Source organism: Ovis canadensis, chromosome 8 (assembly GCF_042477335.2).
Source record: "Ovis canadensis isolate MfBH-ARS-UI-01 breed Bighorn chromosome 8, ARS-UI_OviCan_v2, whole genome shotgun sequence".
In the NCBI taxonomy this organism is placed as follows: domain Eukaryota; kingdom Metazoa; phylum Chordata; class Mammalia; order Artiodactyla; family Bovidae; genus Ovis; species Ovis canadensis.
The window spans coordinates 46,177,629-46,193,902 of NC_091252.1; the positions used below are offsets into that span (position 1 = coordinate 46,177,629).

General features: G+C 36.0%; 1 protein-coding gene across 1 annotated transcript in view; it reads right to left on the bottom strand.

The window, feature by feature from the left end:
* GRIK2 (glutamate ionotropic receptor kainate type subunit 2) overlaps positions 1–16,274 on the bottom strand; it is a 742,654-nt gene that overhangs the window by 250,381 nt on the left and 475,999 nt on the right. Inside the window, exon 9 of the mRNA XM_069599226.1 lies at positions 15,485–15,592. Coding sequence (XP_069455327.1) covers positions 15,485–15,592 — 108 coding nt within the window. The remainder of the gene's footprint in view (positions 1–15,484; positions 15,593–16,274) is intronic.

Genomic DNA, 16,274 nt, shown 5'->3' on the forward strand with positions numbered 1-16,274 from the left:
ACTTTTCCTCACCCTCTCAAACCTGGGAGTCACCAGTTGTGAAATTTGTCTTTCTTATGTCCCTAGCCAATTACCCAAACAAAGCTATAAATTACTAATTTATTTTAACATAAAATTTTGTACATAAAAAGCTTTCTCAATTACAGATGAACCCATCATAAGTTGAAAATATTGTTAAGTCAAAATGCATTCAGTATACCAACCTACCAAACACCCTAGCTTAGCCCAGCCTATGTTAAACATGCTCAGAACACTTATATTAGCCTGCTGCTAAGTCACTTCAGTCGTGTCTGACTCTGTGCGATCCCATAGACAGCAGCCCACCAGGCTTCCCTGTCCCTGGGATTCTCCAGACAAGAACACTGGAGTGGGTTTGCCATTTCCTTCTCCAATGCATGAAAGTGAAAAGTGAAAGTGAAGTCGCTCAGTCGTGTCCAACCCTTAGCAACCCCATGGACTGCAGCCTACCAGGCTCCTCCATCCATGGGATTTTCCAGGCAAGAATACTGGAGTGGGGTACAGTTGGGCAAAATCATCTAATAGAAACCTTATTTTATATAAAGTGCTGAATATATCATGCAATTTATAGAATACGGTATTGAAAGTGAAAAACACACTGGTTGTATGTCTCACAGGGTGGTTGTAATGGTACTGGTTGGTTACCCCAGTGATGGAGTGGCTGACTGGGAGCTGCGGCTCAATGAGCTGCCAGCATTACAAGAAACTGTCATACTACATATCACCTGCTCAGGAAAAAAAGATCAAAATTAGAAGTATGGTCTCTACTGGATATGCATCACTTTTGCATTAGCACCATTATAAAGCTGACAAATCATAAATTGGGAACTGCCTGTAAATTGAATTATTTTTAAAGTGACATTGATTTGAAAGTGAAAGTGAAAGTCACTCAGTCATGTGCAACTCTTTGTGACCCCAGGGACTATAGAGTCCATGGAATTCTCCAGGCCAGAATACTGGAGTGGGTAGCCTTTCTCTTCTTCAGGGGATCTTCCCAATCCAGAAATCAAACCCAAGTCGTCCACATTGCAGGCAGATTCTTTACCAGATGAACCAACTACCTAAATATGCTAACAAAGATCTCATTGGTTTAAATCCAAATTAAATGTTATGATCTTTTCTATTTTCTTTACATTTTACTATGCGTGCTCTTTTGATCTCTCCATTTGCACAGCTTTATCAGTAGCTTTTTAAGGTGTCTATCTTCCTTTAATTGGAGTAGTACAAAAGTAGAAATGTTAATAATTTCTGTTCTTCATAAAAACAGATGTCATTCTAATAGTTGTATATAAATGTAGACCCCCATGTATTTTTTTTCAACAACTCATTTGGGGATTCAATGTAAATGTATTTAATAAAGTAAAAAAATCTTGTCATATTTTCTAATATTTAATTTTCTTCTGACCACCTAAAACTATATATTTCTGATATTTTTGTCAATAAAACAAAAAGTCAAATAATGCAGTAAGGGGAAAAAAAGAAAACAGTCTTGATTCAGCATTCTTTCCAAAGTAAATTACATACTGGTCAATTAAATTACTTTAAGACTGTGACTACCTTGATGTCATAAAGAGACTAATTACAATTTTGATTCAATAATGAAAAGTTTTCAGGGGCCAGACAGGTCATATCAATGTGTAAAGTGAAAGGGCATAAGCCAGTAGTAAGAATTTCTAGGCTAAAATGTGCAGTTTTTAAATCTCAAAAACATCTCAAGGCAGAAAAGCAACTGGGGCCCACTAACCCAACCTGCTCTGCTGTGTGCCTTGGGCTGCACACCGAGAATAAGCACTTTTTCCAAATCTCTAGCAAGGCATCACCAGAGTTAGCAGAGGCCCTGCTGAGGACCTGGGTGGAGGACAGAAGAGATGTCAAACCTAGAATTCCTGCTTGACCTGCTTAAATTGTTTCAAATTCAAAATCACTAAAACAAACAAACCCAAACAAAATTGCCCTGTTGGCTAAATAGACATCTGCAGACTGTATTTTGCAGTGACTGGCATTTTTCTGATCCTGATCTATGATTAATACCTATTACACATTTGTCCCTTAGATTTAATTGTCTTTTTCTTTGCCCACTATTGGCTAAATAGTTAGATTTTTTCAGACATATAATTCTGTTAGCAAAGCACTGGCAGGCATCATTTGCCCAGTGTCATCTGCCTAATGACAAGCTTGACCACTAAGTTTTTCAACTTTCTAACCAAATCACCAATACAAAATATTGTCCATTTCACTTACTGTTATCTTCCAGGACTACACTTTCAAAAAATAAGTTAGCTAAATGTTTACTCATCTAAACCTACTAATCCAGGTTCATTTTCAGTTGGTTGTTTTTCTAGCACTCTTTGAATGAAGGGGTTCTGGCTCATGAATCCATAATTACTTATAATCACAAATATTAGGTATCCTTTTTTATAAGCCTCAGGTTTCTACACAGAATATTAGAAAATTTCAGAAATTTCAGTGGCATGACAATTTAAATCAAATAAAATTTTGTATGATTCCCTGATTTTTAAGTCTCTTAGAACTGTATGACTCAAAAATTTCTATTGATTGAAGACGTTGCCACCAGTGGGGCTTTTTGTTTTGTTTTAATCACAAGAGCCATAGACTAAATCAAGACAATCTTTTTTCTTGCAATCTATTTTCAGAACCATAATTTTTTCATTATATTATTCAATCAAGTCATTGAACATTATTTTCAGTTTCAAAATATAATAAAGATATCTAAGTACTCTTGACCTCAAAGAGTTATGTTAAATAGGGTGAGTCTATCGGTTGGTTTACTTGAATACTTCAAGTTTACAGTTATCTTCTTGGTGTAGCAACCCTCTTGTACAATTTAAAATGTCATGGTTTGGATAAATCATTAAGTTCACTTTACTTATAAGCATAAAATTAGACAAAAGTAATACAAAAGTACTTCAAAAATCACAAAGAACAATAGAAAATCATAGTATTACTCATTTTTCTGTTTTATGTTCTGAACAGTTTTTAAATTTGCTCTTCTTCATAAAAAGAATGCATATTCTTGATATCAAATTATGAAACATACAAATAGAAAGGAGAACATCAATTTAAACTTTGAAGCTAAGCACATACCCATGTCAATCATGGCTAATGATTTAATGTATTTTCTTTACCTCTTTTATCTTCACATGTATTTTCTTTACATAATTTCCAATACAGTCTTGTAGGTAATCTCCCAGACTCGGAAGGGTGTGTCAGATGACAAGGGTCCTATTACATCTCCACAACTTATCATCAGGGGACTGGGGCACATTACTTCTCTCCGACTCAGTTTCCTCATCTATAAATGGGGAAATGACTTTGTCTGCCTCAAAGAGCTACTGTGAGGATCAAGTGATAGACACTGTAATGTGTTTATAGTGAAGTCGCTCAGTTGTGTCCGACTCTTTGCAACCCCATGGACTGTAGCCTGCCAGGCTCCTCTGTCCATGGGATTTTCCAGGCAAGAGTACAGGAGTGGGTTGCCATTTCCTTCGCTAGAGAATCTTCCTGACCCAGGGATTGAACCCAGGTCTCCCACACTGTAGGCAGACACTTTACTGTCTGAGCTACCAGGGAAGTCCCAATGTGTTTATAAGTGTGCTACAATTATCATAGAAATTAATATATCCTATTTTCATACTATTATAAGTATTTTCTTCTGACATTAAAAATTAATCACATTCAAAATTTTAATGAGTATAAAACAGGAACATCATATAAACATATCACAGTTTACCTAAGGCTGTTGATGTTTGACAGAAAACCACAAAATTCTGTAAAAAATTATCCTTCAATTAAAAATAAATTTTAAAAATAAGGCTTTAGTAAAACAGTTATTTACAAATATTTGCCCACATATTTTAGTATTTTAAAAACAGATTCCTAGAATTGGAATTACTGAGCAAAAAAAAAAAATAATAATAATAAGTCAAGATTGTTAGTACATGTTGCTATATAGCTTTCCAAAACTATTACTGTTCATTATGATCCACCTGACCATATATAGCATAACAAAACTTCCTCACAATTCATTTTCTACTTTTTTTCTGATATACAATGGGTTCTTCATTTCTTTATTTTTTATTGACGTATAATTGCTTTGCAATATTATATAAAGCAATTATATAAACTGTGTAGTTTCTGCTGTACAATGAAGTGAATCAGGCATATGCATGCATATATACCTTCCCTCTGAACCTCCTTCCCACCCATCATGTTAAAATATATATTCATAAGAATTTTATATATACACAATGTGCTTTATTTTTTACATTTCTCAGGATTTAAAAAAATTCTTCATATAATTTTGTGTGGTAAACTACATTTTCTCTTTTGTTGCTTTATTTTCTCATGTAGAAAAACATTTATTTTCAGATGATTTTAAAGTTATTTATCTCATTAATTAGTTGATGCTTTATTTATTTATCTTTGTTTCTGACTGTTTTCTCAGCATTAAATTTTCTTTGTTTTGTACTTCATATTGCTCCTTTGGCTGAGATTATGTTTTCTTTCCTCTCCTGAGATATGCAATTGTTTGTCTCATCTGTAATTAGCATTTTGTCATTTCTTCTAAACATGTATGTTAGTACTTTTCCTTGTGAGCAGATTCAGTGGGACAGGTTTTTTAATTCTCCTTGGAATTTGAAATAATGATTTTTGAAATGTATACCAAAAACTTTCTCAGGTAGAAACAAAATAAACACTTCCAGCTGGGTGTAAAATATTAGTTATATATGAAGTCAAGCTCATTTAAGGTTAAGAAATGATTTATCCACTAAAAAACATTTGGCATCATAGAATCTATTAAAATTCTATTTACACTCTCCTCTTGGCATTTGCTAACAATATAACCATGGATGTTGGGGAATAAGGAAAAGAATGATACAGTTTTCCATCACAGAACAATGTAAAAAGGAAAAAAAATTCTCTGATTATATATAATTTTTACTTAACTTTAGACAAATATGTCTTGAGCACAGAGCATAATTGGCAATTTTCTAAAGGCCTGTTTGGCGATAATGGGAAACCACACTGTACATTATATACAGTCTTAGCACAATGTGGAGTCTCTATCAAAAAATAAGGTTGCTTAAAAAAATTCTTTCTGATTTATAAAAAATATTAGAACATTCTCTAACACCATGCATAAAAATAAATTAAAATAGACTAAAGACCTATATACAAGACCAGAAACCATACAATTCCTAGAGGAAAAAATAGGCAGAAAAATCTTTGTCTTAAACATAGCAATATAGTTTTGGATCAGTCTCCTAAAGCAAAGGGAATAAAAGTAAGAACAAATGGGTCCGAATTAAACTTAAAATATTTTTCACAGAAAAGGAAACAAAATTATAAACAAAACAAAAAGACAACCTACTGAATAGAAGAAACTATTTGCAAATGATATGACCAATAAGGGTAGTTAATATATATCTGACATATATAAGTGTTAGTTCTCAGTTATGTCCGACCCTTCGTAACCCCACGGACTATAGCCTGCCAGCCTCCTTTATCCATGGAAATCTCCAGGCAAGAATACTGGAGTAGGTTGCCATTCCCTTCTCTAGGGATTCCTGACCCAGGTATCAAACCCATGTCTCCAATATTGCAGGTAGATTCTTTACCTGTTGAGCCATCAGGGTTCCTTAAATAGTGCATTCAATTCAAAATCAGGAAAATAAATAACCCAAATAAAAACTGGGCAGAAGAACTTAACAGACATTTTTCCGAAGAGGAAATGCAGATGACCAACAAATATATGAAAAGATGCTCAACATCACTAATCATCTTGGAAATACAAATCAAAACCACAGTGAGATACCAACTCATACCTGTCAGAACTTCTATCATCAAAAAGAACACAAGTAACAAATGTTGGTGTGGATGTGGAGAAAAGAGAATTCTTGTGCAGTTTGGTGGGAATGTAAATTGGTACAGCTACTGTGGAAAAGGTATGGAGCTTTCTCAAAAAAAAAAAAAAAAAAAAAAAGAACTACCATAGAACCAGCAATGGCACCCCACTCCAGTACTCTTCCCTGGAAAATGCATGGATGGAGGAGGCTGGTAGGGTGCAGTCCATGGGGTCGCAAAGAGTGGGACACAACTGAGCGACTTCCCTTTCACTTTTCACTTTCATGCATTGGAGAAGGAAATGGCAACCCACTCCAGTATTCTTGTCTGGAGAATCCCAGGAACTGGGGAGCCTGGTGGGCTGCTGTCTATGGGGTTGCACAGAGTCGGACACGACTGAAGTGACTTAGCAGCAGCAGCAGCAGAACCAGCAATTCTGCTCCTTGGTGTATATATATATATATATATATATATATATATATATATATATATATAAAAGACCAAAAAAACAAAACAGAAAACACTAATTCAAAAAGATAAATGCACCCCAGTGTTCATAGAAGCATTATGTACAATTGTCAAGACATGGAAGCAATCTAACTACTCATCACAGATAAATAGATAAATAAGAGATTTTATATATGTAAATACATATATAATTATTATATACATATGTATACATATATATTTACATACTCTCTCTCTCACACACACACAGACACACACACAAACATGCAGGGACTGAACCTGTGTCTCCTGCTTTGGCAGGCTGGTGTTTTACCACTGAGCTACCAGGGAAGTACCAATGAAATTGGTGGGCTGCATATTTCTCTGTTAACTAGTGCATCTATTCTTTCTAAATAATTTGCAAACTCAGGTTTCTCAAGGCTACATGGAACGTGAATAGTGGGCACTGAGTTTTTTCAACATAGCAGTTTTCTTACGAAGTATTACAGGTAGACAGTTTTTGCCTTCATTTACTTCACCCCTTCCAATGTTAGGGCTTCCCAATGGCTCAGTGGTAAAGAATCCACCTCAATTGCTGGAGACACTGGTTCAATCCCTGGATCAGGAAGATAGCCTAGAGAAGGAAAAGGGAACCCACTCCAATATTCTTGCCTGGAAAAGGCCATGGACCGAGGAGCCTGATGGGCCACAGTCCATAGAGTCACAAGAAAGTTGGACATGACTTAGTGACTAAACAACAATAGTAACACAATGCAAAGAACTCCTCAGTTGATGACTTTTCTAAAACTGCCTACCAGTTAACATAAGTCTGAAACTTCACCACTTGAGAACTATAGCATTAATATGAGAACAAGAAATCAATAAGTATATAATGATCTTACAGAAAGGGCTGAATAATCTAAACATAGATTTTTTTCCATCACTGATTTTTATTTTTGTTTAAAACAAAGTCTAAACATAATTAAAGAGTTAAGAGATAGGTGATACTTTTGATTTTTAAAATACAATTTGAATCAATGAATTTACTCTAATATAACTGTGATAACATTCAATTAAGGGCCATTGTTTTGCAAGGATAAAAAAGTCATTCAGAGATGACTTTGAACTCAAAACAATGCATTATAATTATGTTTAGTACACATGCATGCTACTTGCCAAATCGCTTCAGTTGTGTCTAACTCTGTGACAGTTATGAAGCAAAATAATAACTATAAATACACTGAAACACTGAAAAATATCATTAGTTATGAAATTTGGCATGTAATGATTCTTTGTGTGACTCAGACAAAAACAGTTAACATCTTCAAAGACAGACACTAAGTTTGGGTCCTTCCTAGGATCAATTTTTGCTTTTCAAGAAGCAAATGACACATTTACCACAGGTGTAAAGATTGTTGGTCAACATCATCATTATCATTGCTTTCCTAAAGGGAGGAAAATAAATCTTAGTTCCTAGGAAAGTTAGGAGTCATTGTTGCCATGGAGACCAAGTTGTATGTACCAAGTGTCATCAAAGAGAGAAAGATAAAAGCTGCTACGCATTATGTGAAGTTGCTCAGTCGTGTCCAACTCTTTACAACCCCATGGACTGTAGCCTACCAGACTCCTCAGTCCATGGGATTTTCCAGGCAAGAATGCTGGAGTGGGTTGCCATTTCCTTCTCCAGGGGATCCTCCCGACCCAGGGATCGAACTTGGGTCTCCTGCATTGTAGGCAGACGCTTTACCATCTGAGCTACCAGGGAAGCAAATGCTATGCATTAGGTGTTTACAAATCTATTAAACCAAAAAAAAAGTCTTCAGTGATCTCACGTAGATTTTCAGATTTAGATAAATTTTGGAGTGCAAATCCATTCAAATATCTTTTCAGTTCAGTTCAGTTCAGTTCAGTCGCACAGTCATATCCGACTCTTTGCGACCCCATGAATCACAGCACGCCAGGCCTCCCTGTCCATCACCAACTCCCGGAGTTCACTCAGACTCATGTCCATCGAGTCCGTGATGCCATCCAGCCATCTCATCCTCTGTTATCCCCTTCTCCTCCTGCCCCCAATCCCTCCCAGCATCACAGTCTTTTCCAATGAGTCAACTCTTCACATGAGGTGGCCAAAGTACTAGAGTTTCAGCTTTAGAATCAGTCCTTCCAAAGAAATCCCAGGGCTGATCTCCTTCAGAATGGACTGGTTGGATCTCCTTGTAGTCCAAGGGACTCTCAAGAATCTTCTCCAACACCACAGTTCAAAAGCATCAATTCTTCGGCGCTCAGCCTTCTTCACAGTCCAACTCTCACATCCATACATGACTACTGGAAAAACCATAGCCTTGACTAGATGGACCTTTGTTGGCAAAGTAATGTCTCTGCTTTTTAATATGCTATCTAGGTTGGTCATAACTTTCCTTCCAAGGAGTAAGCGTCTTTTAATTTTATGGCTGCAGTCATCATCTGCAGTGATTTTGGAGCCCAGAAAAATAAAGTCTGACACTGTTTCCACTGTTTCCCCATCTATTTGCCATGAAGTGATGGGACCGGATGCCATGATCTTCGTTTTCTGAATGTTGAGCTTTAAGCCAACTTTTTCACTATCCTCTTTCACTTTCATCAAGAGGTTTTTTAGTTCCTCTTCACTTTCTGCCATAACGGTGGTGTCATCTGCATATCTGAGATTATTGATATTTCTCCCGGCAATCTGGATTCCAGCTTGTGTTTCTTCCAGTCCAGCATTTCTCATGATGTACTCTTCATAGAAGTTAAATAAGCAGGGTGACAATATATAGCCTTGACGTATTCCTTTTCCTATTTGGAACCAGTCTGTTGTTCCATGTCCAGTTCTAACTGTTGCTTCCTGACCTGCATACAGATTTCTCAAGAGGCAGGTCAGGTGGTCTAGTATTCCCATCTCTTTCAGAATTTTCCACAGTTGATTGTGATCCACACAGTCAAAGGCTTTGGCATAGTCAATAAAGCAGAAATAGATGTTTTTCTGGAACTCTCTCGCTTTTTCCATGATCCAGCGGATGTTGGCAATTTGATCTCTGGTTCCTCTGCCTTTCCTAAAACGAGCTTGAACATCAGGAAGTTCACGATTCACATATTGCTGAAGCCTGGCTTGGAGAATTTTGAGCATTATTTTACTAGCATGTGAGATGAATGCAATTGTGCAGTAGTTTGAGCATTCTTTGGCATCGCCTTTCTTTGGGTTTGAATCAGAGGGGGTTAATGATTCTTCTGACAAGACAAAGTTCAACAGTAAAATTTTATACAGACATTACCATTCTTTCTTTAAAAATATATATATTCTACAAAAAATTTCTTCAAATGCACTTTGAAACATGTTCTCTTCCTGGAACATATATATTTGTAAACTCAGACAGGCAGAGTCTCACTACTAATTCTTACTCTTTCCATATATTATCAAAATATTTCAGTTTTTATAAGAAGTCTATGGATTGTTGATAGCAGTTTCTCTACATGTGGGTAAAAAAGCAAGTAGTGAATATTCAGAAAGCACAGATTTTAGAAGCTGAATCTTTTTTTGATAGTAAAATACAACAAATTCAAACTTTTACAGGTTTGCAAATATGGGTCATCTTGATTTATGTTGTTTATATAAATTCTTAGTTTTGTAGAAACTGGCAAACATATATTCCATAAGATGGCTCTTGATAGCCACTTTTCTCTCTCAAGATTGTCCCTAAGGGGGCTGATTTTATTCTAAAAGCATGCTGAGGCTTAGTTTGATCTTTGTGTTTTTTCTAGATTAATATAATATTAATAAAACAGCCACATTTCAATAAGGATTTATTAGGCCTTTCCACTGAGAAGACAGAACATTCTAGTCTCTAAGTTCTATTTTAATATATTAAATATCACATTTAGGAGACTATCAGAAAAATAACCAGAATAGAGAGGGCAAGAGAGGTACATAATTATGATTTTAGTTTAACATTTCTATTTAGATGAAAATAAAAAAATCCATTTAAATAACCAATAAAATATAATAGCAAGAGATTGATTTTTTTTTTCTTGGAAAGCTCATGATATACATAGTTGTCACAAAGAACATTCAGTAAGAAAATTCAATCAGGTGGTAGAATAAAGCAATTTTATTATTGTACTTATTATTGTACACAGTTTCTTGGAAGGAATTCTTTTTAAAGTCTAAGTGTTTTTTTAATGGCCTTTAGATAGCTCATTTTGCAATGGAAATGAACCATTATCATGTACTGTCATCAACTCAGTTCAAACCTATTTTGTGTAAAACCCTCCTAACTGTTTTTGCTTTAAACAGAATCTTTTTGATGTCATATTCTAAGAACCACCTGAATATTTCTTAATATCTATTGCCATTAGTCATGTTTTTGTTCCATCTGAAACTGGTCTTTCCTAAAATATAGCTAAGTCTCAGAGTACAAGATAAGTAAAGTCAAACCATTTCCAATCATAAATTATATCATAGTTACATATCCTTTAAAAAATCTATTAATTTTATTGTCAGTTATGAATAAATTTGTATATCTCCAATGTAGTTCCCAGGTGAAGGGTCTCCTGGTTATAATTATAGCAAAGGATGGGGAGGGAAGTAGATGGATTCTAAACGTATTTTGAAAGTGAAATATACAACCTGATCTTTGAACAATGATTCAAGCTGAGAAAATCATTTATTGTAACTTTCCTTTTTGTACTGTTTTTAATCTCAACTGTTGTTCAGTCACTAAGTTGTGTCCAACTCTTTGCAACCCCATGGACTGCAGCATTCCAGGCTCCTCTGTCCTCTATTATCTCCTGGAATTTGGTCAAATTCATGTCTATTTAGTTGGTGGTGCTATCTAACCATTTCATCCTATGCTGCCCTCTTCTCCTTTTGACTTCAATCTTTCCCAGCATCAGCATCAATCTTTTCCAGTGAGTCAGCTCTTTGCATCAGGTGGCCACAGTAGAGGAGCCTCAGCTGCAACATGTCCTACCAATGAATATTCAGGGTTGATTTACTCAGGATTGACTGGTTTGATCTCTTTGCTATCAAAGGGACTCACAAGAGTCTTTTCCATCACCCAGTCCCAAAGCATCAATTCTTTAGCACTTACCCTCCTTTATGGTCCAGCTTTCACATCCATACAACACTACGGGAAAAACCATAGCTTTGACTATATGGAACTTTGGAGGCAAAGTGATGTCTTTGCTTTTTAATATACTATGTAGATTTGTTATTGCTTTCCTTTGAAGAAGCAAGCATCTTTTAATTTCATGGCTGCAGTCATTGTCTGCAATGATTTTGGGGTTCAAGAGAGTAAAATCTATCACTGCTTCCACTTTTTCCCCTTCTATTAACCATGAAGTGATGGGATCAGATGCCATGATCAATACCAGGCTCTTAAAGAAATTGTCCTAGCATTGCCTGAGGGAAACAAAGTCATTTACTGTCTTACATCCTTAATCTTCCTCCTCTGTTTCAGAGAAAGGACTGCCATGTCCTGAGGGCTTTTTTGGACAGATGTGGTTGGATGTGTATGCGGTATTCTTGACCTTTCTTATATCTGACCAGGTCCACCTCTGAATGACTACAGGAAGGAAGAAATTAGCACCTCCCCTCCGGAAGCTGACCAGATCCAGGAAATGTTTGACTTAACCTCCTCCCCTTTCAGTATAAAAGAATTCTGATCTAACTCCTGGCTTTTTGAATAAAGACATTTTTTCTCACCCCAATTAAACCAATAATAATAATAATAACAATAATAATAGATGTGACTGCTTGTTTATGCAGTACAGGTGACCCTTCTCAGACCATGACTAACTGGGGTGGGTTCTTATCATCAAGGTCCCTGGCGAGACAAAGGAGAAGGAATTCACTTTGATCTGTGATTCCTAGATAAGAGGAAAGCTGTATCCAGAGTAGCATTTTAACCCCAAGTTCAGTTCCATGAATATGTCCTATTTCTCTCTGTTTGTCAGAAGTATACCTGTTCCTTCCTCCACAGGAAGCTCCACAGTCACAAATATCAGAAGTATGTATTATACTGCCATTAACTATTTTAATCCTAAGATTAACATTTGAGAAAACAATTCAAAATATATCTGTTTAATATTCATACAAACAAGAGGTCTTTATTTTAACATATATGACTGTCCAATCCTTTTTATAATTTTATGAATTCATTTGTTATTGGCAGGCTCTCTTCACTAGAGTACAACCATTGTAAAGGCATAAAATAGATGTTTATTGAATATTTGTTAGGGAATTAAATGAATAAATAAAGTCAAAGATGACAAGAATCAAAAAAGAACGTAGCATGAGCAGATAGGATTGAGGATAGTTAAAATTCCTAGCCTTACTCATATTAATGTAGTATTTTTAGGTTCTTTTAGAGACCACGATATCTTTTTCTTTGGCCAGTACAAGAGGGAAGTCCATTTCTCTCAGCCTTTTTTGAGGTGGGGAATTGGGCATAGTGAAGTTGGGTGGAAGGATGAAGTTCATACACTTGTGATAGAACTGGAATTGTAATTTAAGTCTCCTGAATCACCATTTATGAACCCTTCAAACTGTGAACTCTATCAGTTTAGGAACTCTGTCTTTTCATCTATGAATTGGTAACTATACTATTTAGGAAAACACAAAGGTAAAATCAACAAGACTTATGAGCCTTCAGGAGGCAAATATTGCTATTACCCACGATATAGCAGGAGTCACTGTATTTTAGAGGGAATAAGAAACCTGTTTGTAAATACTAAATGGTGGAACAAACATTTGAGCCCAATGCTGTTTGAATTTAGTCCTTGATCTATTAATCAGTCTACTAAATTAAAAAATGAATATATTTCACTGGTTTCTCTGGTGGCTCAGATGGTAAAGAATCTGCCTGCAATGAAGAAAATCTGGGTTCAATCCCTGGGCTGGGAAGATCCCCTGGAGACGAATGGCTACCCACTCCACTAGTCTTGCCTGGAGAATTCCATGTATGGAGGAAACTGGCAGGCTACAGTCCTTGGGGTCACAAAGAGTCACACACAGCTGAGCAATTTTCACTTTTCATTCCTATAATTTCAAAGTCAAGTCTGCCATAATGGCATTTCCAAAATATTTCCACTATTTGGAAAATAGTGACTAAACTAAAATACTGACTAAACTAAATTCCACTTCCCTCTTTTAGCTGATGACTTCATGTACTAATTTTCAAAGTTTCTGAAACTGTTTGATGTGAACTCTTAGTTCCTTTTCCCTATAGCTTAACTTCACCCACTCTCAGGACTTTATCTGTCTTCTCAGGAGATTTGTGCCAATTTCATTCTAAAGTAAATTTCCTTTCCTAATTTTTTTTTTTCTCCAGTGTTTGATTTCTAGTTCCATAACTAGCTCCTTTCACTTTTGCCATATAGGCACCACCATTATCCCTTAAAAACAGAGTCCCAGTAGTCTGCTCTTCTTTAAACTAACACTGATGAAGGTTCAGTTAATACCATCTGTCACTGTGTACTCTAAATTATACTCTCAGAAGAGTTTCATGGCTTCATAGTAAAGTTATTCCAAACTATATCTTTCCAAGCAACCCTCTTTGAATTCACAATGTATACGTTGCAAATATGATTGCAAATATCTTGATAAGGTGTTCATGGTATGACACAAACCAGCATTTTAGCTCTATTTCCCACTTCTACAGTATGTGAGAGAATGTGTGTGTGTATATAATATGTGTGTGTGTGTGTATATTCACATATATATGGCTCATGCTTGGTCGTCCAACTCTTTGTGACCCCATACACTGTGGCCCTCCAGGCTCCTCTGTCCAGGAGATTTACGAGGCAAGAATACTGGAGTGGGTTGCCATTCCCTTCTCCAGGGGATCTTCCCCACCCAGGGATTGAACTCAGGTCTCCTGCATTGCAGGCAGATTCTTTACCACTGAGCCACCTGGGAAGCCCTATGCATATATATATATAAATCAAATAAAATATTAAGTGTATATAAATTACCAAGTGAATATATATGCATATGTGTGCTCAGTCGTATCTGACTCTTTGTAGCCCCATGGACTGTAGCCCATCAGCTTCCTCTGTCCGTGGAATTTTCTGGGAAAGAATACTCGAGTGGGTCGCCATGCTCTCCTCCAGAGGATCTTCCCAACCCAGCGATCGAACTCAGGTCTTCCACATTGCAGGCAGATTCTTTACCATTTGAGCCACCAGGAATCCCAAGAATGCTGGTGTTGGTAGCCTATCCCTTCTCCAAGGGATCTTCCCAACCCAGGAATCAAACTGGGGTCTCTTGCATTGCAGGTGGATTCTTTACCAGCTGAGCAACCAGGGAAGACTGTGTACATGTACATATATATATATATGTGATCAAATGAAACATTATGCATGTCTTTCCTGTATTATTACATCTTTTTGAAATTATTCAATTTCTACTAATCTATAAATTCTCCATTATTCTAAGATAATTCTAAGATATTTTAATTCATAGCTTTCAATAAATCCATCAAAAAATATCTAAAATACATAAATTAAAAAATATAAGCAAACTTCTATTAAAATGTTCTAAAAGTAGAACACACACACCCAAACTCTGTACATCACCTCAGTTGTATAAATAAAATCAAGGAAGACAGAGTCAGTGTAATGTGTAGCATTCATGTTCATATCTAATTTACTTGTGCACATTAATTCAGACATTTCTCTTGAATATAACCCAGCAGTGGAAACATGTTTTAGTATTTAATCGTTTCATATGGTCTGCTCTAAGTGGGAAAGTCTACTATGCAGGCACATGTAATTATAAGCTACATATTCAAAGACTCATACTATACCAAATATCTTCTAATTATATCTTATAGCTAATTAGGATTATATTAATACATTAGTATACCTTACATTAAATTAAGATTACATACATTATATGCAGAGAATCAGAAAAACCTGATGAGAAAATAAAAACATAAAATATCTTAAAAGACATCTTTATCCTTGAGTTCTAATTGCCAATTATTATGTCCAATATAATGAATTGAGAACAAATTTCTTAAAGTTACTCAATAAATTTAAAAGTCAATGAAATGTGACTACAACAGGAAATATTTATTTCTTCATTAGGATATGTTTATTTAATAATTAAAGTAAATAAACTGAATGTTTCAAGTACCTTTTCCAGACCTTCTTCCTTGAGGCTGATCACATCCAAATCAAAATCTGTTCGCAAGCCATTGGTTTTGTTGAAAGTTATTCTGCCTGTGAGGCCTTCCCAATGTGCCTGTGGGGAAAACCAACAAACAAACAAAAACCATAGATTATTAAATATGTACAGGATGAGAAGATCAACCCTTTTTTGTACAAGGAAAAAGAAACACTATTTTTGTTACTTCTCATAAATTTACATTGCTGCCCATTTTTAATATTTATCATTTTATTATCTTCTGAACCTTGAAGGATGTTTCTTCCAAATATGCTATCCAAGTCTCAGGAAAAATTTATTGTAAATTTTTCATTTTAAATACTGCATTTGCCAGGTATAACCTTCCTTTATGAGAAACTTGTGGCTTATATTGTAAATAGCAAAGCTCTTCCAGCAAAGTGAGAACTTGAAATAGTAAATATCTCACTGGGGATTACAACTGCTGCTGCTACTGCTAAGTCGCCTCAGTCGTGTCCGACTCTGTGCGACCCCATAGTCGACAGCCCACCAGGCTCCGCCGTCCCTGGGATTCTCCAGGCAAGAACACTGGATTGGGTTGCCATTTTCTTCTCCAATGCATGAAAATGAAAAGTGAAAGTGAGGCCGCTCAGTCGTGTCCGACTCTTCGCGACCCCATGGACTGTAGCCTACCAGGCTTTTCCGTCTATGGGATTTTCCAGGCAAGAGTACTGGAGTGGGATGCCATCGCCTTCTCCGGGGGATTACAACTAGAAATACTATTACAAAATACTACTCCTAA